This window comes from Brassica oleracea, chromosome C2 (assembly GCF_000695525.1).
Source record: "Brassica oleracea var. oleracea cultivar TO1000 chromosome C2, BOL, whole genome shotgun sequence".
In the NCBI taxonomy this organism is placed as follows: Eukaryota; Viridiplantae; Streptophyta; class Magnoliopsida; order Brassicales; family Brassicaceae; genus Brassica; species Brassica oleracea.
In genome coordinates this window covers 45,838,652-45,864,960 of record NC_027749.1, presented here as the reverse complement: position 1 = coordinate 45,864,960, position 26,309 = coordinate 45,838,652, and the positions used below count along the sequence as shown (strand labels likewise).

Genomic DNA, 26,309 nt, shown 5'->3' with positions numbered 1-26,309 from the left:
GTTTCGCAAGTGTAGTCCTCGTCTTTGACGAATCTTCATGTCGCTTGATCCGTAGTGTAGTCCTCGTATTTGACAAATGAAAATGTATCAGTAGTGATCCACACATTAATCACGAGACATAAACAAACATAACAAAGTACGATTCAGACATATGAGATAGAATGAAGAGGCCGAAACAAACACAACAAACAAATCAAAATAACTAAGAAGGATTCAGATTTGATTTCGATTTACCTTTCGGTTTGATTTCATCGAGGAGAGCGACGGGCCGTAGAGAGAGACACGCGGAATCGTCGAGAAATAGAAACAAATGCGAGGAGAGATCACGAGAGAGAGGCAGAGTCGTCGAGGATAGAGAGCGAGATGCGGAGGCGTCGAGGAGAGCCAGAGAGACGAGTAGTCGTCGAGAGAGGCACCAACTGATTCCGTCGAGGAGAGATCATCTACTGGTTTAGTCGAGGAGAGATCACAAGAGAGAGAGGCGGAGTCGTCGAGGATAGAAAGAGAGACACAGAGGCAATGAGAAGAGCGAGAGAGAAGGAGTCGTCGAGAGAGAATGAGTCGTCGAGAGAGACGCCAACTGAATCCGTCGAGAGAGACGCCGACTGAATCCGTCGAGGAGAGATCGTCCTCGATGAGAGATCACGATACAGAGGCGTAATCGTAATCATCGAGGGAGAGATCAGAACAGGCGGAATCGTCGAGGAATGAGAAAGACACGTGGAGTCGTCGAGAAAGAGGAACCGACGCGAACAAAGACCAACACATGTCCCATTAGAGACGGTTCCTCTGTCCCTAATTTAAGCGACGTCGCTTGCTTAATTATGTATTTATCATTTTTTAAACCCAAAAACATTAACAACCCCTCATTAGAACCCCAGTTAATGTTGTTCTTACTCTAGCTATCGACCATATGATTTCCACTATTTGATTTGGGCCATGCACGTGTGCATGAGGTGCTTATCTTTTCGGTTATAAACATAATTCCTCTAAAAGTTTGTCAACACGTTTTTCAACTGTAGAAATTGTACCTAATATAGCATGAATTAAGAACTGAGAAGCGTTGGCAGAAAGGTAAAAGAGAAGCAGAGACTGTCATCACGTGAACTTTACATCCTAACAGCATCTCCAACCCATAAAACTATTTGTGTCAAAACAACATTATTTTAGTGTAGTTTCAACACTAAAAACAAATTTATCTTCAACCACAACACTAAACTTCACACTAAAAACTATTTTATAATATTATATGTATTTAATTTTTTTAATTTTCGTTTTTAATAATATAATTTATTAATAAAATAAGTGAATAGTATTTTAGTGTGGTGAATAGTGTCACACCAAATTTGGTATAAAATTATAGTGTTATACTAAAATATTGTGATTTTTAGTGTTGGGTTAGAGAAAGTTTTGGTGTAAAATTCACACTAAAATAGTGTTTTGCAGTTTGGTTGAAAATGACTTGAACAACACACTATGGCTCTAGCTAGGAATATGAATTGGGCTGACCAAACCCGGGCTAACGCAATATCCATAAATCCTGAGTCTGGTCGGGCTTGAAAATATTTTGAACCTATATCTAAAGTTCGATCCAGTCCTAACATGACTACATGGCTTTTCGAAGTTTTCTAGCTTTTTGAAAAAAATGCAAAATAAAATGAGAGAGAGGCTAGACAAGGGTTTTGAAGAACTTGCACAACCTCCAGAGGGTGATCATGCACGTAGTGTTCCAATGAGAGAGGTTGGACAAGGGTTTTGGAATTTCCCTTGTGTTTGAATGAGAGGTAGAAACTATAAGCCAGTGCTACCATAAAGTCAAGATTTTTTTTTTTGGTTCACTAGTCAAGATATTCTTTAATATACAGGAAGAAAGCTTTTAAAGCTTGTGATGCTTGAATACAGAAAAAGCCAATAAACTGGTGCAACCATAAGTCAAAGATATTCTGCTATATACAGGAAGAAAACTATGCTTGTGTTCTTTTGGTGATCGTTTGAATATATCATCTAGCAAGCTCACATTGGGAGATAGAATTACTCTGTATATTGTAACATACATTGGTTTATCGATAAAACCAATTATCTTCTTCCTTGTTTTAAAAGAAATACCACATATTAAAATGCTCTTGAAAACAATGGAGAATCATACATGAGAGACTTAAAAGAAGATTGTTGTTAATGCAAACTGTTACAATTAAAGAAACTAAAAGGATCTAGTCGATGGAGGAGAATTTGATGAAACAGAAGTTGTTCCTCTTCCACAGCCTTTGCTCTTTTCTCATACTCAAAACTTCCATAAACATGTCATTCCATCTCGAGCTTGTTTCTGAGTTAGAAAAGGTCTTCTTGTTACAGACATCATCTGTAGGAAACCGATGTTTCAGACAAAACTTGACTCCAGAATCTTTGCAAGTAAGGTTGTTAGCCAAAGTCAGAGTCTCGCTGCAACGCTTTACAGGACAAACTGGCTTCTTCTTTTTTTCTTGGATCACAATCTCCAGTTCTTTCGTGTTCTACAAGCAAAGATTTGATTCCTTGTTTGTCAGAACCAGTTTTAATGGCTACAGAACATGCTTCGCATATAGAAACCGTTATGCTCCCGTGATATGATTTAGGACAGTCGTGAGACTTCTACGATCTATGCTCCAAACAAAACACCTAACCTACCATAGTTTTTTTTACTTCTCCTTTGATTTGCTTTTTGTTTTTCTTTTATTCTTTGAAGCGTAGGAATGCAATATATAGAGCTGACTTGAAGGCTAAGCCACACTCCAGGTTGGTTTCTTCCTCTGCTTGATAATTCTTTTTCAATAAAAATTAGAGTGGGAAAGTTTCCATTTTGGGGCTATTTTCTTTTGAATTCTTAAATAGAGAAAAACTAATGTTACATTCTCCTTAATTATCTCATTTACCTAAATTAAGTGACCACCCTCACTCATCATATTAGCAAATAAACGTATCCTAAGCATCTAAGCTTACCCATGATAGCAATAAGAATTTAGCTTAATAGTTACTATAAAAGTGCAAACAGTAGTTGGACTCTCCTATGGTATGGACTGGTATATTGAGAGAAAATAAAACGATCTTTGTAAGATTCTTTCGCAATGCAAGACTTATGGGTTGTAAGGTAAACTACTTGCTATAGTTTTTTTTTTTTTTTTTTTAAGCTTACTTGCTATAGTTATGCTTCAAAATTGACTGGGAAGACATTGAGACTACTGTGGGAAGAATAAACAAGAAGACAGATCATGTTTTAGCATTGGTGGCTAGTGTAAGAGCGTTTCAGAGGATATAGTTGTTCTCGTTATGAGTGATTTTAACTTTTTCTAGTTATTTTGTTTGTCTTTTCGTAAGATTCGGGTATCCAGTAATGATATAGCTGTCCCGCTAGAATATGCAGACGAGAAGTTGAAAGCACACAAAAGAAAAATACATTTATGCTACAATCTGAAAGTATTGAAGTTCTTTTATCAAAAAAAAAAAAAGTATTGAAGTTCAGGCTATTCGTACTGATCCAGGTTTCAAATGCATAAAAATTTCACATGTAGCTAAAATTGAAATGTAACACCAATGTTTTCATGCAACACATTTTATCACTAGTCAACATCATGACACAAGATCAATCACCAAACTACCACTAGCGATCCAGTAAACCAAGAGCCTTCAACTTTAGTCACTCTCTTACTCAAATGCAGAACTTCATACTCAAATCTCTTCACAAAAGTTAAATACTTTTTGTTTGTACCAAAACAATACGATCAATCCATATAAATTATCAGTGTTTTACATTTCACAAAAAAAAGAAACATATGAGCAATTACTTAGAAGATTCTTTTTTATTTTTTTTTTAACAACTTACTCAGACGATTCAAACTCTCAAATATCTCACATTTTATCCCCAAAACAAAAAAAAAAAAAAAAACTCAGTTAATGGCATCGCACCTTCGCCGGATCTCTCCCCGTCGACCAGTCTTTACACCGTAAAGACTCAACTTTTGCATCGCTTTAGCAAAGTCTTTAAAGAACCGATCTTGATCCCTAGCGTAAAGATCAACAAAAGGCCGGGTTCTCGGGTCGGAGTACAACCCGTGATCCGATTCAAGTAGCCCAAGACCCTTGGGGATATTCTGGTAATACATATTATCGAACTTGTTCGGAGTACTAATATCGTTGAAGACAGACAACGTCGGGTCTCTCGGGTAATTAGAACAAGCTTTCTTCAACGCGACAGCGAATCTCGGGTTATACCCGGTACTGTTCCGACCCACCAGGCCCACAAACTCTTTGCAATGCGAGAATCCGATCGAGTGCGCTCCACTGAGAGCGACCATCTCCTGAACGGAGAAGCCTCTGGACTCAAACTGGCGAATGGTCTTCGAGATCGGAGACGACGGGAGAGGGAGGAGGTCGGCGAGGAGAGAGGCTTTGGATATTCTCGAGTCGCGGCGGCCGAGGAAGACCGGGTAGTAAGGACCGCCGACGGTCACGAGGAGGTCGCGAGTCGCGGCGGAGATGATGTCGGAGCAGGAGACGGTGTTGGGGCAGGCGAGCTCAAGGGCGGTTTTGGCTCTGACGACGGCGTCGAAGCCGTCGCCGGGGAGGGAGAGGTTGATGGAGGAGTCGCGCTCGGCGGCGTTGAAGGCGGTGGAGGAGATGAGGATCGACGCGTCGCAGCCGTTGGGGAAACAGTCGTGGAAGAAGAGGCGGATGACGGCGGCGGCGGTGGTCGGGTTGGTGATTTGTTTGCTGGAGATTGTGTCGCGGACTATGTCGTGGAAGCGAGGGCATGATTTGGAGTAGAAGTCGGTCGTTAGGCGAGGTTCGGCGGTGGAGGCGAGGAGAGTCAAGAGGAAGAATAGGGAGAGAGATTTGAGTGGCCAATGTTCCGCCATTGATGTAGCGGAAGAGAGAGAGAGAGAGAGAGAGAGAGTGTGAGCTAAAGGAAGCGTTTGTGATTATAATAGAAATTAGAAAGAGGAGGAAGAAGAAGAAAGTGGGAGGGAGAGTGAAGGCCACGCGCCGATGTCCAGTTTCACGGGGTATGTATGTGTGTGCGAGTCAAAAAGATTTATAACGGGAAAACGGAGCATTCTTAACTCGTATTCAAGATTTATGCAAAAAGATTCTATATTTTACAATTTTGAAAATTTTATGTAGTTAATTTATGTGTGGGATTCTGAATTTGGAAAATATTCAAAACATATAAATAAAACATTCAAAATGTAATACTATATTATACAATAAAAATTGTGATAACATGTTAAACATCATTAAATCTGTCGGTACAAATCTGATAAATTTTCATAGCTATCAAAATTATGTACAAGATATTTGCAACATAACACATTAGTCAATAGATGTTATAATGTAATTTATATAGTTTGTATAATTTATATATATTGTTTTTTTTGTTTAAGTGTATAATCATCTGGTGATGTTTTTGTGTATCATTTATGTAGCTATTAATTATTATTCTGAATCTAATAATTAGCATAAATTCGGGAAAAAGAGGAATTGACGGACATTAGTGTGTGTGTGTGTGTGTTACATAGTTCTCTCGTCCACGCGGAGAAGACAGAGAAGCAATCTAAAAAGTCTCATGTTTCATTTGATTAGTTCGGAGTTACGTGGCGATTCGGTATTTCAGAATTATTATGACTTTTTAGTTCGTAACATTGGATTAGAAAATACATATATTTTGAATTCTATCTAAATCATCGAGTACATTTGTGTTTGAAGAAAGAAGTGTCATCTTTTTGTCTGGATTGAAGTGATGTACTTTTAACTTCACACCTTAAAATAATGCTTGATATGTTTAAGAAACCATATGATTCTCTTACCAATGCCTGATGATAACGGAATGGTCTCCTTCGCCATATGCTTGATAAGCACTCAGTTTAAGAAACCTCATTTGTGCTGTTACGGCAGTCCAGATATTTATGTGATGCATCTGTTTAGTATTTGAATAATCACCGCATGAACATTTCTATGGTACTTGTGATTATCTATTTTGTGTTAATGTCGGTGCTGAATGATAAAATAAATAGGTGTCTTGGGTTGGTTATTAATTGTTATCTTCTGTTTGTAATACCCAATAGAAGAAATAACAGTAAAATACAACTGTAATGGTCCAAATTATCATAAGATATCGACAGCGAAGGAACTCCAAATATGCTTCTGCTCTCTTTTCTTCAGTATCTATACACAGCATATAAATAAATACTGTATTATTTAAGTCGAGCAAATACATATAGAAGAAATTAATAGAATATTTATCTCCACAATTTGTTTACTACGTACCGACCAACGCGTCTGTTACTTTAAGTTTCATGAGATTCAAAATTTTTATATCTATCAAAATCACAAAACATGAATCTCTGCTAGTGTTAATACATAGTTTATGGTTTGTGGCATAATTACCGTAATAACTGTTGAGATTGTACAGCCCATGTCCAACTCTTTATTATCTAATTAGCACGATATTGTCCACTTTGAACCTAATTGACAAGTCCACATAGATTTACTTTTGGTTTTCATCTCAAAAGGCCTCGTACTATTAGAATTGGACATCTTTTTATATATTAGACACTATTTGTCTAATTTTCCAATATGAGACTTTGTTTGTTATCTCACATTCTTCCTCACAAACTAAGGATCACATTCATCTCGTGTTCCACAACTGACTTCCAGAATCTTTTTAACTTGATCTCTGACACACACTTCTCATTCCTAACTCATAAGATACCATTCATCTCTCGAATGGTATATTGGTCTTTTGCAGATTTTTCGTCAACCGCTCTGATACCAATTGTTGGGATTGTACAGCCCATGTCCAACTCTTTATTATCCGATTAGTATGATATTGTCCACTTTGGATTTAACTGGCAAGCCCACATGGATTTACGTTTGGTTTCCATTCCAAAAGATCTAGTTTGTTATCTCACGATACCTTTACCTAATACCTTTTTCTCATATAATGTAGTTTGTGGCATAATTTACTTTCTTGATGGTGATGTTATGTAATGAACTCATGATAAGATGGTGATGGTGATGTGTGATGGCGATTATAGTATGGTAGTAATATATCAAGGATGATGTGATGATGAGAAATACATGCAAAGGACTTGGTGTATAAAAAAAGACAGGTCTCCTTTACGTGACAAAGATGTCCGGTTTTATAGTGAGTTATATGATGAGTCGTGAGTAGGGAATGAATGATGAACTTCTTGAGACCAATAGATCATATGTCAGCTATTTGGCATGGCGTAAGGTGACTACATAACTAGACGCTTTCGATAACACAATTCTCTCCGATAGTTATTTTTAAGTTTTTGTCACAAAAATACCTCTTAAGAAAAAAAATAACTAAAATAGTTCATTTTTATTTTGAAATTTTAAATATTTATTTTTTTGTTTTTTTAAATTTGAAATCATATCCCCAAATCCACCCCCTTAACTCTAAACCATAATCATAGATTAGTTAACCATAGGATAAAAATACATTTTTACTCTTTAAAAAAACTTATTTTGGTTATTTTCTATTTGAAGACTATTTTGTGACAAAAACTTAAAAAATGATATCTTAACTAATTTTTCCAAGGTGTTGAATGTGCATTTGTTGAATGTGCATGATCTTATTTATTAAGTTGTTTGAATCTTTGTAAGATCTTTACATTGGAAATTTGAAAGAGTAACACATTGGAATTATAGTTACCATTGGAGACGTTATTAACTATCGTTATTAACTATCGAGGTCTTGTCGGATGATTGTAGAATCCTAAATTTTGCATGTAGTTTACTTTAGAAGACGAGTTATTCAAAGAAAACTGGAAATGTAATATGATAGCTAGACACAGTTGTGATTTTTTGTCGAAGCACGTAATTTAGCGGACCCACAATGTGTACACTGTCATTGGCTTGGCCGTGCAAATCCATAAAAAGAGACGACTACAAACCAGGAACTTTCTTAAACCATGATTAACCCATAATTCTTAGAGTGGAGTTCGTACCAAAAATTAAGAACCTCACTCTAAGAATCCTGGATTAATCATGCTCTTAGACCATCTCCAGTGGAGTTCTCCCCATCCCATCGAATTTTTAATATATGTATTATATATATATATGTATTATATATGTATAAATAATTGTGAGATCTATAATTATTGTGGAATCTCGTAAATAAGAATTCTTAAAGATTATTAAAATCTTCTTTTAAAAACCCTTATCTACATGGTTACACAAAAATCGTGGACTCCACAATTATTTGTACATATATCTATATATATAAAAATATGTTTGCTTACCCATGTGCGTCCACGTTAGCGTCAGGTAAGAAAGTCGTTTAACCTATTATTGACATGTGTCTTATGCATCAAAACTCACAGTTTCATTAAACGAAAATAAAGATAATTTGTGGGCTTCTGTTAATCGAAATTATAGCCCACAGCTTTAGAAACCCTTTAGTCTCTTATCTCCTTCACGTCCCCATCAGGGTTTCTGTTCTTCTTCCAAATCTGAGACCGATGTAAAACTTATTTACAATATAATGGCTAATTCATCAATCCTTCTTACTGATTTGAAAGACAGGCGATGTTCCTCCACCGTTGATGTGCGACTGCTCGGATTCTTGGAAGCAAGAAACGTCAAACTCGGTGGTGAGCTGAAGGCATTGAGATGCTTCTCCTCATGATTCTAAGGGTATTATGTTCTTTAAACTCATGATAATTGTAGGATTAAACTATTTCTGGCTTTAAAACTCATGATTATCAGAGCTTTGCATTCATATATTCATTGAATCACTTATGAATGCGAAATTTAGAACCCGTCTGTTGATTATGATTTCCTCTTCACCTCATGATTATCAGAATTTTGTATTTTATATTCGTTGAATCACTTTTGACTGCGAAATTTAGAACCCGTCGGTTGATTAAGATTTCTTCTTCCCCTCATGATTATCAGACTTTTGTATTCATATCTTCATTGAACCTCTTTTGAATAATAAATTTAGAACCTGTGAGTTGATTATGGATTCTTCTTCATTTCTGTTTCTCAATGCATCAGGGACACATAGCTGTTTCGACAAGGAGACTTATGCAGGGAAAAGTTACTTTTACAAGTAAGTATCTTGGTGATTATTAAATGATTAATTACATATGAATATGTTATATTACGTATCCAGTACTCAATCTGCCTGGATATTTTTTTATCCATGTAGGCTGGTCTCCAAAGACACTGAGAATACATCAGCAGCTTCACTTCTTAGAGGCTATGCAAAGGTTGAACCTTTGACCATGGCTGATCTCAATGAGTTTATCATCACAGCTATCCCTAAGGGTTTAAACGCTTCGTCTAGGCTCTTTTCAATGTTCTTGGAGATGAGTCCAGGAACGTTCTTGAGGAGATGGAAGGTGAGTCCCACTTCTCTCAAGTGTCCATCTATGGCACCGTCCGAGTCTGGGAGGTTGGTTTGCGCGGCAGACACCTTCTCGAAGATGGGCTTCAGCGGAGATGTCAGCGTTCGAACCAACAATGAGTGCGGCTGCACTGTCACTGAAGAATGCCTGTCCCACGAGTGAGTCAAGGTGAGTGTCAGAAGGGCCACAGAAGGTGACGCCTGTGATCTCGGAGCAGACCAAGAGGACACGTGCGCCACGGTTGTTCTCAGCGAGGTCCTTTGCGAGATGGAGGACACGGAGGACAGGGCCGCCGGCGAAGCAACCTTGCTGGTACATCATGGGACGCTTGACGGAAGGGCGAAGACCAAGGAGCTTGGTGAGCTGGTAGTCAGCACCAGGCATGTCAACTCCTGAGGTAGTGCAGAAGACAAGGTGAGTAATCCTGGACTTGGGCTGACCCCATTCTTTGATGGCCTTCTCTGCCGCCTCTTTGCCTAGCTTAGGGACTTCAACCACCACTACGTCCTGTCGAACGTCGAGAGAAGGAGCCATGTAGGCGCACATGTTTGGGGTAAGGTGCATGTGGCGTTTCCTTATCGTCGACTTATCGCCTCTTAGAGTCATAATCAAGTTAACTATGTGAATATACTGACCCTAGCTTTGAAATTTGTTAGTCATGCATTTTTTAACTTTGTATGTGATGCTAATATTCAAAGAATGTTGGAGTTTGACTTTCGTCTGAGGTCAACGGCATCGAGATGGACAAAGGGTGGTGTTAAGTTTCTTGCTCCAAGTGCCAAGAAACATCAGCGGACTGTCTCATCCTTTACCTGCGTGCACTGCAACAATACTAATGTTGTCGGTGTCCTCGGTATGTATCACTCAATAACATTATATTATCAATCATTTGCACTGAAAGTTCACACACGTAGATATACCCCTGATTTACATGCATGTTTACTGACTGATATCGTGTGGAGATGACTATTGCTAATGATACTGCTGAAGGTCTATTTGATGGTTTTGATTGGGAAATGACAAACTTACATAACATTAGTGCCTATGAGGCTGGTCATCTGTTGGTACGTTAGGCTAGAGAGTGCGTGAACCCACATGAGACTCAGCCCCCCCCCCCCCAATTTATTGATTTGTCTAAGTTTAAATTAGTCGATATATTACTCATATCATTTAATTTATTCAAGATTAGTTTTTTTTTGTCTTCGATCCATTGCTTAGGATTAGTTTAAGTACGCAATACTCAAATTCTATTTCAAATAAAAAGGGTCAACTATCAAATATCATAATACTATCTAATTATGTGTCCTATCGATTTTTTTTTAATATTTCTCTAATTTAAACTATTTTTCATGTCATGTAATCACTAAGGTTCAATATATATATATATATGCAACACTCAAATTCAACTTTTAGAAAGAGTGTCAACTATAAAATAACATAATAGTATATACATACATGTCTAGATGAACTTAAGCAATCTGTATAAGTTTAAATTAATTAGAAAATAGCCATATACAACCAGTAGAAGATGGAGAACCAATGGCTAGGAAAAACAAAATAAACTCTTTTGATTCTTATATAGTTTAAACAAACACTTTAAGATATGAATTGTGTATATAATTTGTGACGCAACAAGTAAATAAAACTCTTAGTGTGATACATTATGGTAGTGTGATCCATAAATAATCGATAACTAATAAAATATTTAGAAAACATACAAAAGGTGCCACGTACATGATGCTCATATACAGGAAAATACAAATATACATACAGAACGAAGGCCTAATGTAGCTTATGACAAAATCCATCATACAAAATATGCCAGGCGGACTTATCCCCAAACATCATCATATTGGTATTGAGTTGTCATGAACAAGATTAACATGAAAGCTCTGTAAAATGAAACAAGAAATCAAACCCAAATACCACTCCTTACGAGTCCAAAACAAAATAAACTCCAAGTGACCCCCAAATATGAGCTAAACATTTGTAAAAACAACAAACATCAAGACACTTCTAATCCAACCACCAGGAGAAGCAAAAATAAAACATACCAATATACCACCTATATTCTTTCTTCCAATCAAAGAATCCACCCCAAACATAATTATATACAAAAAACATTAACATACAATATCACCCCCATTAGTAGTCATAACACACAAACAACAATCACCCAAACCAAAACAACAAGATAGTCATTTCCGCGTGTAGCACGGACCGACCCTATTAATATATATATATACATATATATAAAACATATATTAAGATCCCAAAGGGAAAAACCCCGTTATAGGTGCTCTTGTAGCAATAATTTTTCCATGGTCCAAATATCTTCTTTTTTTGGCCAAATATCTAAATTTATGTTAGCCGGTTTTTACTATTTTCTTACAGTGTATAACGTGGTTTATAATTCCAACCATTTGCTGATTCTATCATTACGTTCTGTAAAAGTTGGATTGACAAGTCTTGGAGCAGGAGTTTTGCCTGATCAGTTCACACATATATAGTATTTGTGAATCTATACTATCATCTACAAATTCTTTTTGAACAACCAAACAAAAAAGCAGATTATTCATCGATTATAATTGACTAAAAGCAGATTTAAACAAAATTACTTTAATATAGATGTGACGCCAAACGTTTAGTCATAAAAAGATGCATGAAACAGACATAAGTGGATCGAGGGCACTTAGACCATCTCCACTTAGGTCGACCACCATGGTAGCAAACAGACACTTTGTCTGTACATTTATGTGATTATAAAAACGCGGATCATATTCTGCATCGGTTACAATACTACACACCCCAGTTATGGAAATACAGCAGATAAAAAGTCATTTTATGAACCTAATTAAATCCTTTAGTATGATCTCTACGCACCTAGCTAAAAGATATTTGTATTGCTTGGTTGAAAAACGTGGGAGTATAGCAAATCTATTGAATAGTTGACCACTATACAATAATACAAACAAAGTTTAGTTTAGTAAATAAGCTTGCAAACTTAAAACCCGTTTCTTGCATGTTTAACTAGTCGGTTTAGACAATCTCCAATGGTTTACTCTATTTTTTCCTCTAAAATAGAGTAGTTATAAAATAGAATTGGATGTTGCTCTAATAGTACTCTATTTTAGAGTGAAAAATAGATTGATAAACAAAAAATAAAAATATTACTATATATATAGAGTAAAAAATAAGTTTACACTATTATAGAGTAGAAAATAAAGTACCATTGGAGCAATTTTACTCTAAACTTTATTTTGAAAGAGAAAATAAAGTGGGATTAGAGATGCTCTTTTCGAGGAAACTCTGTAGCATCATCATTATAATAAGGACACAGTCACTTTCTTGCTAAGAATAGAGGAATTACAAAGAACACTCAACTTGAATCTCAACAAGAAACAATCCCAAGCCACAAGAGGCACCAATCATCTAATCTTTCTCAATTACAATCATCTCTATTTATACTATTTTCATTCTAGTATGTACAACCACTTATTCTTCTTCTTACTTTTCAGGTGACACCTCATTAGTTCTCACGTAACATGTCATTAGCTTCTATGATCATATTACATTAAGAATATCAAACCAAATCATGGTCAGGTAAAGTAAGCTCGTATGGCTTCTCAGTCTGATCATTAGCAGAATCTAAACCACTCTTTATACATAACATCCAAGATTTACAATTTAACTGTTAGGCCAAGATCAGATGGTAAATTAATCGTTTCATTCATTTATATGAAACAGGACATTATAAGTTTTTGAAAAATCTATACTATACTAAAAGGAATATATAATCATCAGAGAGGCCCTCCACATCAGATTGGAAATTAAGACCAATAAGAAATGAGCTTCCTGACATGTCACTGACAAGTCACCTTTTTTCTCTTAGCAGAGTAAATTAATCAATAAAAATTTGTTCTTCCCCGGTAACTTTCTTTTCGCCTGCAAAACCTAAGTACACCGGTTACAATATCTATTTCTTTTCCACCTCCCTTTATATCCATCTATTATTGTTCAATTAAAGTGAGTAATCACAGAATTACATTTACCTCTTCACTTTCCTCCCTCTCTCTTTTTTTTCTATTTAAACGATTCTGATTTTGTGAAGTACGGTCAACATTTGATTTCTTAAGAAATTACCAAAGATTGGATGAGATCTGCGCTGGAGCAATGTTCGTTAGATGCAGGCCAGCGCCCCCGCTGATGTTTCAGAAACATCTCTTTCTTCCCTTATTGACGACAAGTTTCTAAGAAGCTTATCTGACGTTAGAGATGTGGATGAAGCTCTCAAGATAGTTACTATCGATTCGGATCCAACTGCTGCGGTTTATCAATTATCATGAAGATCAAACATTATTGATTCACTGGTGGTGGATGCATACCTTGAGATTGATTACGATTATGATGAGATTGATGAAGAAGATGAAGAAGGCGAGGGCTAAGGAAGAAGATAAGGGAAGAAGAGCAGAAAAGGTACTGTGTGGTTTATATTCCAAACTAAAACCTTGGAATCTAACATTGGTGGTTAATTCTTTTTTTTTTGTTGCAGTCATCAGCTGTGCACAAGGTTTAACAAACACTTAGTTGAGACTTGAAACCGTAGGATCTCTTTCGTGTTGATCAAATGATCATGCAAGGTCTGTTGCTAAGCCGAGCTTTTTGCGCATAAATGGCGTTGGAAAAGAAATAACCAACCCCTAACACATATAATCGACTCCACTATCGTTATAAAACCCCTTACGTATTATACTCCAAAACCAGACATCCTCCATCGTCGTTAACTCTCTGGCTTAGCCGTTTAGGAAATCAAAACATATTCTATAAAAAAAATTCCTTTCGCTGATTACTGTCTTAATGATTTCAGCTTCTGTCTCTTCTCATCAATACGGTACGGACTCTATTGGTTAGTTCCTACCGCTAATGCTTCTGCAAGTCTCAGTGATTTGGCTTCCAAGTTCCAATACATTTTTCAAATCAGAGACACCATTCGTAAGTCTACACCTAAACCCCAAAAAAGTTTTCACTTTCAAATTTTTATTTCTTTATGATCTTTTGTTTTTTTTTTTGTTTGGTTATATGGGGTTAAAAGGATAAGTAGAAGAAATATTCGGTGATGTACGATAATACTCATGGGGAGAAAATTCAGTGAATACAAAACAAAGAAATGCTGCTCAAGTGTTGGGCATGCAATGGCACTTCTCAGCTGCTGGATTGGGTTGAAAACGTGTTTCTGTAATTAACCTTGGCTAAAAATTGAATCTGAATCGGCCCCAAATTAGAGAAGACGAATGGTTTTTTTTTTACTGAGCTACATTTGTGGTAATTCGTATTCATATGATTCAACCAGCGCTTTAAACAACAATTTGGTTTGTGATATAGCGCATATTAACTAGAGTTGTGCTCAATCTTTTCCACTTCAGGAAGAAATATAAAGCTTTGCGTCTCCAAATGACGAAAGAGGTTATGTTTTGACAAGGGTTTAAAAGAAAATTCCAGACTTGCAGCTCAAGGTTCACGTGAAGAAGGTAATTTTCTAGGGTTTGCTTTTTTTTTTAATCTAAAAGATATGGATTGCAAAATTTGAATTGCATTAGTGTCGTATGATAAATTGTCTTTTTATATGTAATAGGTTTGGGTCAATGCTTCTGTTAAATTTTCTTTAAAGTGTGTCAATTTTGACTCATGCGAGTGAAATGCAAAAGAAAATCCAGAATTGCCAGGGATTACTCAAATATTTACGACACCTAGTATGCAGTTTTTGTTCGGACCCTCTCTAATAAACAATTTGTCGTTTATATACCAAAATTTCAAATATTTCTTCTGAAGTTAGCTTGGTATAAGTATCCGACACAAAAGCTTCAGCTTCACCAACCATGTATTCAGCCAACAAAAAAAGTTGGTTTCAAAGCAATGTAGTTAAATAATGAAATAAGGAGCTAGACTATAACGTTCATGCCGATAGACGGACTTCCATTTTTGCATTTGCTCAAGAAAATATCCAATCATTTTTTATCTTTTGATACAAAAGATGTCCAATCATAAACATAAGAAACCACCAGTTTGTATGACTCTCTACATGTTCGGCTATATCTTCTTATTAGTGTGTAACATTCACTTGGGACTAAGAATAAAACACAGTAATTAGAGAATTATGCTGAAGTTCGTATACACTCACTTATGTTTTGTAAATTTTCTTTTACTGCAAGTATAAACTACAACTGAAGATTATATCAGTTTTTTTGCCAAACTTATGGTTCGTTCCCTTCCTACACAACCATTATCAATCATTTCATATGTTTATGCTAAATTTTATAAGAAAGTTATAGAACCATATAATCCACGCGTAGCGCGGACACGAACCTAGTTAAGTATAAAACCCACATTTAAAGGGAAAAGAATCAAAAATCAAACAAAAATAAGCGAATATAAACCGGTTTATCCTCTTGTTGTGTGTGTGTCTAGTTGATCTGTTCTCCGATCAAATCCAACCCTACAACTAAGAAAGACAGCCCCTGAAACAACAAGAAGTAGAAGTGAAGACCGTGCGCTGATAGAAAGCTCCTTGCAGCTGCGGTTAGAAGCAAGAACGCAAGCCCTAGCTCTTTCTTGAACACCATGTTCCTCTTCTTCATCTTGCTATTCGACCTCATCAGCCCTCCAATGCTCTCCTTCTCGGTTTCTTGTTCCGCATGTTTCATCTCTTGCTCCTTGAGTTTGCTTAAAAGCTCCAAACCGGACTCAGAGTTTCTCCTATGCAACTTCTCTTCCTTTTCAGAAAACGCTAACAAGTCTGATTCAGATGATCTACCTGTCTTTTTGGTCACAACCCACTCGTAAGCCGATCCAAGCTGGAACAACCCAGAGATCATGGCGTTGAACTTGGTTATAGACATTGTGTTTTCGAAAAGGAGGTAAGGGATTAAGAAAGGGAAAGATTTAGGTGAGGGAAGAATGTTGAGAAGTGAAATGAAAATAGGAACGTAGCAGATGATCCACAAAGGAAGCTCGGCTTCAGGTATGAACATTGTTAATGGAAGTATGATGCAGAAGAGTGTGAGTGAGTAAAATGGTAGAATAAGCTTCCTTAGAAGAAAGAAGAGGAAGATCAAATTCGCCTTCTTCCCTATTGATATCTGCAAAATCAAAATCGAAAATCGAAAAAAAACTATTTAGTCTTATTCATGTTATGGATCTTCACTAGACAACTGATTTTGAGAACATTTTTTTTTTAAAATATCAAGAGGTTCTAGACCGAAATCCTAATCTCCAAAACCAAAACCACAATATTTAACTATTTAATATTAGTTTCGTCCTAACCGTCACTCTGCGACCTCTAGGCTTTGCTTGTCGTGCTTTTCCACTTGGGAACATTTAACTTATATATGTGTTATAGAAATTGAGTTTTAGTATTATTTACCTTTGATTTGATGATTGAAGGAAGGCATAACCGGAAAAGTTGCATAGGACCAGAATGCCAACGATGCTGCTGCTTCTTGTAAGCTTCATAAGACTCAGGCAACTCACAAGTGACTTCAACATCATTGAGGTAAATGAACTTCCAACCATTGAGATGTGCTCTGACCGCGATATCCATGTCTTCTACTGTCGTTCTCTCGAGCCACCCGCCAGATTCTTCCAATGCCTTGATCCTCCAGACTCCTGCGGTTCCATTGAAACCAAAGAAGTTGAGAAACACTCCGCTCACTTGCTGTTCTACTTCGAAGTGGAAACATAAGTTTATGTTTTGTAGCCTCGTTAGGAGATTCTCGTCTTTGTTCACAAAGGACCACCTTGCTTGGACTAATCCTAGCTCTAGATTACGCTGTAACAAAACAACACAATGTTTAATTTGATTGTTTCATATGCAAAACGTTAACTTTGATTAGTCCAAGCATGATGACATGTAAAAATGTAAAAACACAAAGGAAACACTAACTAATGAATCCACCAAATAAAACAAAATCAGTATTAGGATTCAACAAGTTTTAATCTGAAGGCTTGTGCTGTGATAATCAACCAACGACGTTGTTGATTTTTGTCGGTTATTTGAACATGACCCACTGATAAAGATAGAATAAAACAACAAGACAACTGTTGTGTCGGTGATCAGTATAACTGAAAGATAAGTTTCCTATTTTCACTGAAAACATCATCGTAACTTACAAAACTTCAAGAAAGTGTTTACATAGATTGTGTGTGATTGATTACCTTGAAATGAGGAATAGTCTTCTTGAGAAAATCAGGGTTTGGTGTAAAATCTGCGTCGAAAATGGCAACGAACTCGTAATCTTTAACGTAATCACAGGTCATTGCTGACTTTAGATTCCCAGCTTTGTAACCAGTTCTGATCAGTCTATGCCTGTAGATTATGTTCACGCCTTTCTCGGCCCAAACCGATACTTCTTCCTCGATCAAAAGCTGTAAATTTGGATCATCCGAGTCGTCAAGAACTTGAATCAAGATCCTATCCTTTGGCCAGTCAAGCTGTGATGCTGCTCCAATAGATTGTTCATACACCTAGCATAAACATAACATAACAATTACAGAACAGAACACAAAGCAGTGGAAAACAGAGGAAAACAGAGGAAAACAGTGGAAAACAGAGTAAAAAACAGAGGAAAGAACAGAGTATGTTTACAGCTTACCTCTCGTTCATTGCACATTGGGATCTGAATGAGAACCATTGGGAATTTGGATGCGTCTTCCAAGTCGAGTTCATCGTCTTTGAGCTTAGGTTCGATCTTTTTGAACTTGATCCAGAAGCAGCCAAGACAGAGGACTAACCGATCAAGAGACTGGATCAAGAAGAGGACAGTGCAGAACTTGGAGAGAGTGGTGACAATGGGAGCGATGTAATCAGATCGAAACGAGAGCCAAGACATGTAAGACCACTCCACAAGCCCACGAACCTCCCAAGACGGTCGGTTCATGAGATCAAGATTCCATTTCTTGTAATGCGCGACGATTTCAATGGACAAGGCAACTATGGAGATAACAAGACAGGCTTTGATGAATCTGTACATTTGTTTTCCTCTGCTTTTGGGGTCTTCTTCTTCGTTTATGTGTTTTGAGGAGAAAGCGATTCGCTTTCTGACTGAAGAGAAGAGCCATGAGAGAACAGAGACGACTCTGTGAGCTTTGAGGAGGATGAACCATGAGAATTGTTTTGGGCTGATGGATTTTCGTTTGTTGTCAGGGAGTGAGGATTGATCTGAGCCGTTGATCTCTAGTAAAGAGAAGCTATCTGGCTTCTCCATTGTCACTGCCACTGAGTTTGGAGCCATGAGTGAAGCCTTAAGAGGAGAAAAGAAGAGCAGGAGAAATTGATGATGTTTGGTACTAAGAAATGTTTGTCATTATAAAGATGAAACAGACAAGTAGAAACACTGTTTCATTATATTTCCAATGAAAACTGGATCGTTTTTTTTTACAGACAAGACTGCGTTCAGATCAGAATCTTAGATACGCTTGCGCAGCTGTGTAACTGAAACTTGTGATTTGACAGAGAGAGAGACGAGGAACATGTGATGAAGTGAACAACTAGTAATAAAGAAGAGAGAAGAAGAACAAGAGAGTCCTCCTTTCTTTGAATTTTCTCTCTTTTTTTTTATAATACTAGAAAAGTCTGATTTTTTTTTTTGTTGAGGAAAGGTATTTTCTTTGTCTGAAAAGTCGATTTCTTATAACTGGATTATTTTTTTTAGAAGATCTTATTTATTATTATCTCCCGCGTTCATAACTAAAGATGCAATTAACAATTGAATAAGATATCATAGTATAAATAAGCTTTGTATCTGAAAAGGTTTCAAAAACTCTTTTTTTTTTTTTTTGAAAACGGTTTCTGATAACGTTAAAGGAATGTTCATAAATCATTTAATTATTTTATTTGGCAAGATAGTTCTTCTTTTTTTTTTTTTGTAAAAGAAGAAGATATCTTCTTGTATTGGTAGGAGTCATAAAACCGTGTTGGTATTTTTGGATTTTTGTGGTATATTTGGAAATTATTGATCCTTATTCTACAAAATCCAAGTTGTCTATATATTAATAGTATAATTATTACTTAAAACAAAATTCTTCCATTTTATTACGTCTCTTTTCGATATTTTTATGAAGTTTTAGGTTACCAAAGTTTGAAACTCTTCATTTCCATTTTATTTAAAATTTGAAAGCTATTTTGTTTTCAAAGACGCGTCTACTTAGTACTTTAAGAAAGTGTAGATCTCTTTTTCATAAAATATCGAAAATATGGTTTTGTTTATTTTGAGTAATTCAAAATACCTTTTGTAGAATATGCAATCATAAAACCGTGTGATACATGCATATTATGCATATGAAGAAAAAAATCTGAATGAAAACGCCTGAAAATGAGATGCTTCCAAAAAATCCCAAATGATAAATTTGTATGATTGGTAAGGAATTGGAGGATGACAACTTGGTCCGGCGAAGACCACATCAAACTTATTAAATTGCAACTAGATCAACTAATTATAGCATTGCTTTTGATTCAAAGCACACTAATAGAGAACGGAGCTATGTTGTCCCTCCACTGTCTTCTAATTCTCTTATACAACACAACATAAATATTAATTAATCCGAGTTTCTAATTATCCTGGACCTGGTTCACAATGTTAAATGTATCCGCTTATTGTAAGCCTAATGATTGGGATAGTTTTATTTTTCCTTATTTTTTACTTTTACTGTTTCACGAAAATTTTCATTTATTTACAGACGTATATCATTTAATATTAGAAATTAAACAGAGTTTTAAGGTCTACGTTCATTACAGGAGGCAAGACAGGCCTTAGCAATAAGATTTGCTGGTCCATTTAGGTTTCTGGAAATAAAAGAAATATGACAAAAGGAGAACGAAGAAGATGAAGCGTTAACCAGAAGATCGATGTCCGAAAGTACTCCATGGAGTTCCACCGGTGGACGTCTTGCTGTGATTGCTCTGACGAGCTCTTGGGAATCTGATCGGAGCCAGATGTGAGTGAGATTGAGTGAGATTGCGTGTGTTAGGGCTTCTCTGATGGCGAGTGCTTCTGCCATGATAGGAGAAGAGACATGCTGTTGTAGGAGAGATCCTCGCTCGATTTCCACGGCTGATTCGTCGGTGAAGATCCAACCTAGTCCCGCTGTTTTTGTAGATGCTCTATAAGAGGCGTCGGTGTTACAGAGGGTTGCTGTGATTGGGGACTCGTAAGAAGGTCGGAGGTTTGATGGGGCTTTATCGGTCTTATGAGGCGGAAGTTGAGCACGTTCCCATTCTTTGACTGCCAGGATTGGTTTGAGGAGGATTTCCTGTGGCGATACCCGACGATTTTGGAAGATTAGGAGGTTGCGAGAGTTCCAAATCATCCGGCAGGATTACACAAGTTATAAAACCTACGTGTTTACCACTTGTGTTTATACACTAAATATTATTCTTTGCTTTATGATGCTTATGTGATAGTTCTATGTTGACCAGATTTAATTTTTTTTTTTTTGAAAAAGGGTTTCAATTAAAATGCTTAAGAAAATACAAGTATGAGGTTTAACTCATAAGTTTGAAAAAGTTTGCAACAAGCATAGAATTAGAGAAACTCTAGATGAAGATTCACATTTGAATCTTAAAAGGACAGAAACAGAAAGACACTAACTACTGGTTATGGTTCCCTCGGCCGCGACGACCTCTTTTACCTCTTCCACTAACATTTGTCCATTCCATACCTTGAAACTTTTGTGCTGGTTTTATTTCCCTTCCGCCTCTAGTTAAGTTATAACCAGAAGGCTCTCCAACCACATCAAAACCAGGTCCTTTTCCATAAGTAACCGGAATCTCCGATTCTCTATAGAATTGTTGTTGATTGTGGGTGGGAGGAGTGGTAGGGTCAATTTGTTGCTCATTTGCAGAAGAGCTAGGGTCTTCCACAATGATAGATTGTGATGGAATGGCTTCCATAATAGGTGAATTAGAGGGAGCAACATTTGCAGCTGCTAACATAGGGATAGTGACATCAATCTCTGAGCAAGAAGTAGAATGTACCTCATGCAAATCTGTGAAAGGAGTGACAACTGAAACCTCAGAAGGTGTAGTGATCAAAGACTTTTCTAGAGTCTCAAGTGCTTGTTGGGTAGAGAGCGAGCCCGAACATGGCTCCAAATTTTCCACAAGTGTACTGAAAGAGTTCTGTGCCAAATGAACTATATTCACCACTGGAATCTCTTCGTTGGTAACCTGAGGTTCCTTAGTAACAGTAGCAGAATCATGAGGCTTAGGAGGCAGTAAACACCTTTTCTCTTTATGGCCAAGTGCTCCACATCTATCACAAGCACTTGGAATCCAAGAATACTCCACCTCCACTAAAAAGATATTGCCTGTTAAATTACCAGCTGGTTTAAAAAGCGCATGAGCTGGTAATAAATTATAATTATATTCGATTAGGTCTGTATATTTTATTCGGATCTAAAAATCTGAACTAGAATTGATTCGGAAATATCTGATTCAAAACCAAACCTAAAATTTATAAGTATTTAATTAGGTCCAAAATTGCTCTATCTGAAAAATCTGAAACCGAAAAGAACCATTCCAAAATAGATCCGGATCCAAAAACAATTTAATAGTCCCAGTATGATAAAAACCAATTCATATCCGGATTAAAATTCATATCCGGATTAAAAACATAAACATTCAAAACTATGATTTCATATGTTCTATATTTCATTCATATATTTAGTATATAACTGTCTACAAAAATATTTGAAGTTAAATAGTAGAAAAAAATAATTGTAAATTCATATTCAACATAATTAAAATTTAATGTAAAAATATTACAAATAAAAATAGTTTTCTAATTTTATAAACTTAAATAATTTATTTCTCTAACTTTTTACAAAAAAACATATCCAGTGTAAAATTAAAATATATTTTTAATCCACGTTTTAGTGCGGGTTATATCCTAATCTGTAATATTAAAAAAAAAGTCATGACTTAATTCATGTATGATTTTTTAATTTGGATCACTCTTAGAAAGTTGTTTAAAGTATTTTTTGTATAAATATTTGAATTATTATAAAACAAACAAATCAAATAGATATCCTATATTTTCTCTGAAATTTTATATGAATAAAAATCTTTCCATATCTTTTTCTACAATATAATATATATTTCATTTTTTCATTAAAATAATTCTTATAAATATTTAATTAATTTCGTATTTATTTAAAATAAATGTATATTTAATTTTTCACTTTAACAATACTTTTAAATATTTAGTTATTTTTGCGTTTATTTAAAAACTAAATGTATATTTCATTTTAACTAAAACAAACTTTTTAAATATCTAATTAATAATGTAATTATAACTAATCTCATGTACTTAAATTTGTGATATTAATTTTATATATTAAATTTCAATTAAATTTTTGATCATTAACAAATAAGATTTTGATGGTTATTTTTTGATGGTTATTTTTCTCATGTACAAAGTCCCGTATGATCTCTATCCCAGACCCTCATGCACCAGATCTCGATTTATTAAATGATTCATTAGTTTCAGTTACACTTTCGTTTGAGTAAATGTTTTGTGAAATATTAACAAAGTTTCTAACGTAGTAGTGTGGTCCAAAATTAAGTAACTTAGAGTGAATATGTTCCTTCTAGTGTCAGTTGAGACATGAAGTAAATCGCGAATATATCAAACGCCAAATAAATCTACAAATCTTGTAGATAGCTGAATTATATGGTTATAATAATATCCTTTACCAAAAAACAAAAATGGTATGATCATATCGAAAACTAAACTTTTGCATAATATACTTTCAGTGGACGTTGAAATAGTCTAATAATGGATACGGAGACTCGTTTGTATTTATTTTGGAGTTACCACCAGCTCTTTGGTATTATTTGTCACGATAAGTAGAAAATAAAAACCAGCAAAAATAGAAATGAGTAGGACATGTAAAAATATAAAGGGAATTTGCCAAATATGACTCAAAGCTTGATTTTAAATACAAAACTATACCTAAACTTGAATCAAATGCAAAACTAACCTAAAAATCTTGTGAAATTACAGTCATCCCCTTGTGACCAAACAAAAAAAAAGAACTCATTTTTACGAATATAGCTCCGGAAAGTTGTCTGAGCTTTCTGAGATACTGGAAGTCGTCTTCCACGGAAGTCTTATTGTGTAGTTGATCTTAAAAATAATTTTTAATTTTTTTTAAAAATATTTTGACAAGTGAAAATTTAAAATCATGTAATTATAAACAGTTTTAAGTAATATAAATTAAGATATAATAAAATTGAATAGTTTTCAACATAGATGAGTGAAAGTAGTTAATCATGATATTCTTTGGCTTTAGGGTTTGAGAACATATATTCTAGTATTGTATGTTTTCTTATGGTTAGATTTTGGAAAGCTTAAATATTTTTTTGAAAAATTAAAATTTTACCAATTTTACCTATATGTGTTTATTTCTGTGTATAGTAAACACTTTTTAAGTTTAATTTGATTTTACAAATTGTTTAGTTAGTTAATTTAGTTTAAGGGTTATGTTTAGGATCTAGACGACTAACATGTAAGTCGTCTGGCAATTACAAGACTTTTCTGAAAGTTTTTTAACTCCCGCTAAAAATATTTTAGTTTTCCACTAAAAATATTTTAGGCCGGCTAAAAATATTGAAGTCTTCGGTGTGATTTACAAGTAAGTTGTAAAGTAAGTCTTCTATTAGAAGATTTACTTGAAAGTCTTCTGAATCGAAGATATTTAACTTTATTGAAATTTTTGTCTGCATATTTAAAGAAAAGTTTACACATTCTCTCTCTTCTTCTCAAATGGCTGCAACAAAAATGGTATGTTCCTCATTCTAAAACTCTCCAACCTCTCTTTAATCTCTTCGAACTTATAAACACCAAACTTTATATCAATTTATTGTTTTTGTCTCATGTCTTTCTCACTAGTTTATCTTGTTTTGGAGGTTTTTTTATCACATGGTTCTTATCTTCCATTCATTTAATGGTAGATCTATTAATTTTAGATATGTATTTTTGTGTGTTCTATAAAGATAGATCTATCTAATCTTCCACTCATTTTCTCTGTTTTTAAGCCATTTGAACGTTTTTGGATATACAGGTTTTTCAGATCTGGATTTGGATATGCAGGTTTTTCAGATCTGGAAGACTTCTGGAACGACTTACTTGTTAGTCGTCTAAAATATAATGCGCTAGAAGACTTCCGGGACGACTTACCTGGAAGTATTCTGACGAAGTCTTCTCACATGTCTCCCTTTCATAACAGATCTGAGCGTTTTGGTAAGTTTTTATGTCTGATTTTTCTTCATTTGGTAACTTCATATTGCGTAAAGTTCTTACTGTTTTCCCAAACTAAAACTCTCCAAACTCATTCTAATCTCTTTGACTTGAAAACACCGAACTTTATATGGATTTTTCATTTTTGTCTCATATCTTTCTCACTATTCTATCTTTTTGTTGCATGTTTTTAACAAGATGGTACTCATCTTTCACTTGGATGTGTACTTTGTGTGTTCTATAAAAATAGATCTATATAATCTTCCACTCATTTTCTCTTTTTTTAAGCAATTTGATCATTTTTTTATATGCAGGTTTTTCAGATCTAGAACAGACTTTGGAAGATTTATGGGAAGTCTTCTAAAATTTAATTCGCTAAAAGACTTCTCAGAAGTCTTCTGAGAGAGTCTTCTTTCATATCAAGTGGAGTCTAAGCTTGTCTTTGTAGATGAATGATCTATAATAGTTTTGTTTCTGGTCTGTTTTGTGATTTGCATGTGTACTCCTATAGTTGTGATTTTTTTTTGTAAATTTGAAGAGATATTAATAAAAATTTTGGTAAATATGTTCATATTCAACAATATTATCTTGCCAAAATTACTTGACATAATTGAAGTTATTGATACAACTTCAATAGCAAAACACAATAACAAAAAAATTAATCAAATTTATTACAACTAAGGGAGAAGAATTCTCAAGAAAACTTAGTTAAATTCACAAAAGATAAAGTATTTCATAAGTTCAAAGATATAACACTTTCATTAAAAGTCTTCTGGGAAGTCTTCTAGCAAAAAACATCATTGATGCGTATAACAATAATGATACTTAAGTCATTGATACAACATATTAAGAATCATTTTAACCATTCTACTCACTCATAGATAAAAACATCATTGATGCATATAACAATAATGATACTTGAGTCATTGATACAACATTTTAAGAAACAAGTATTTTACCCACTCATAGCAATAATCATCATTGGTGCATCCTTAAGAGATGGAAACAAACAATAGTAACTAGTCAAAACATATCACAATTTTTACAAGTTTGTGTTGAAAAACTTAGTCAAATTTAGTAAAACTAAGACAGAAAACATATTTTGAAAATATGAGTGTTACATATCTTGAAGTTACTTAATACTCTTAAAAATACAAGTTATTCAAAAACTAGCGTAGAAGACTTCCACGGAAGTCTTCTCAGAACAGTTAGAAATTTTAATAAACATGAATGTTGGTAACCTCATAAATATCACGAATTAAGTTATAAATTTCACTCAATAGCTAAAATATTGATTAATAGACATGGATTAACAAGAAAATGTTAAAAATTCTTTATAGTTTAGAGAAAATAAAAGTTTATTAAACATTGACTCAGACGACTTCCACGGAGGCCGTCTGGCAGACTTCTAGGAAGTCATCCATTTGGGTTAGTTTTGCAATTGATTTTTAACCTAGACGACTTACGTGGAAGTCGTCCATCTTTGTTTATTAAAAAAAAACTCGAGACGACCTACATGTAAGTCGTCTAGGGAAAACATGTTAGTTTTGCATTTGACCGGATTGTATCAGAAATTTGACTTTTCCTGGACGACTTACACGTATGT

The 26,309-nt window shown here is 35.1% G+C and overlaps 3 protein-coding genes and 1 pseudogene across 3 annotated transcripts; all 4 read right to left on the bottom strand.

The window, feature by feature from the left end:
* Nucleotides 1-3,750: 3,750 nt before the first annotated feature.
* Nucleotides 3,751-5,075, bottom strand: LOC106327072 (peroxidase 31). Its single transcript, XM_013765086.1, has one exon. The coding sequence runs from the start codon at nt 4,887-4,889 to the stop codon at nt 3,921-3,923; it is 969 nt and encodes a 322-aa protein (XP_013620540.1). The 5' UTR covers nt 4,890-5,075; the 3' UTR covers nt 3,751-3,920.
* A 4,142-nt stretch (nt 5,076-9,217) lies between these two features.
* LOC106327071 lies at nt 9,218-10,531 on the bottom strand (annotated as a pseudogene).
* A 5,164-nt stretch (nt 10,532-15,695) lies between these two features.
* Nucleotides 15,696-18,970, bottom strand: LOC106327070 (xyloglucan glycosyltransferase 4-like). The gene is made up of 4 exons (XM_013765085.1): nt 18,059-18,970; nt 17,622-17,930; nt 16,831-17,235; nt 15,696-16,546 (listed from the first exon to the last, which is right to left on the bottom strand). The coding sequence occupies exons 1-4, from the start codon at nt 18,695-18,697 to the stop codon at nt 15,872-15,874; spliced, it is 2,028 nt and encodes a 675-aa protein (XP_013620539.1). The 5' UTR covers nt 18,698-18,970; the 3' UTR covers nt 15,696-15,871.
* Nucleotides 18,971-21,051: 2,081 nt separating this feature from the next.
* Nucleotides 21,052-21,980, bottom strand: LOC106324383. The gene is made up of 2 exons (XM_013762360.1): nt 21,968-21,980; nt 21,052-21,755 (listed from the first exon to the last, which is right to left on the bottom strand). Exons 1-2 carry the CDS (start codon nt 21,978-21,980, stop codon nt 21,052-21,054), a joined length of 717 nt encoding a protein of 238 aa, XP_013617814.1.
* Nucleotides 21,981-26,309: the final 4,329 nt, after the last annotated feature.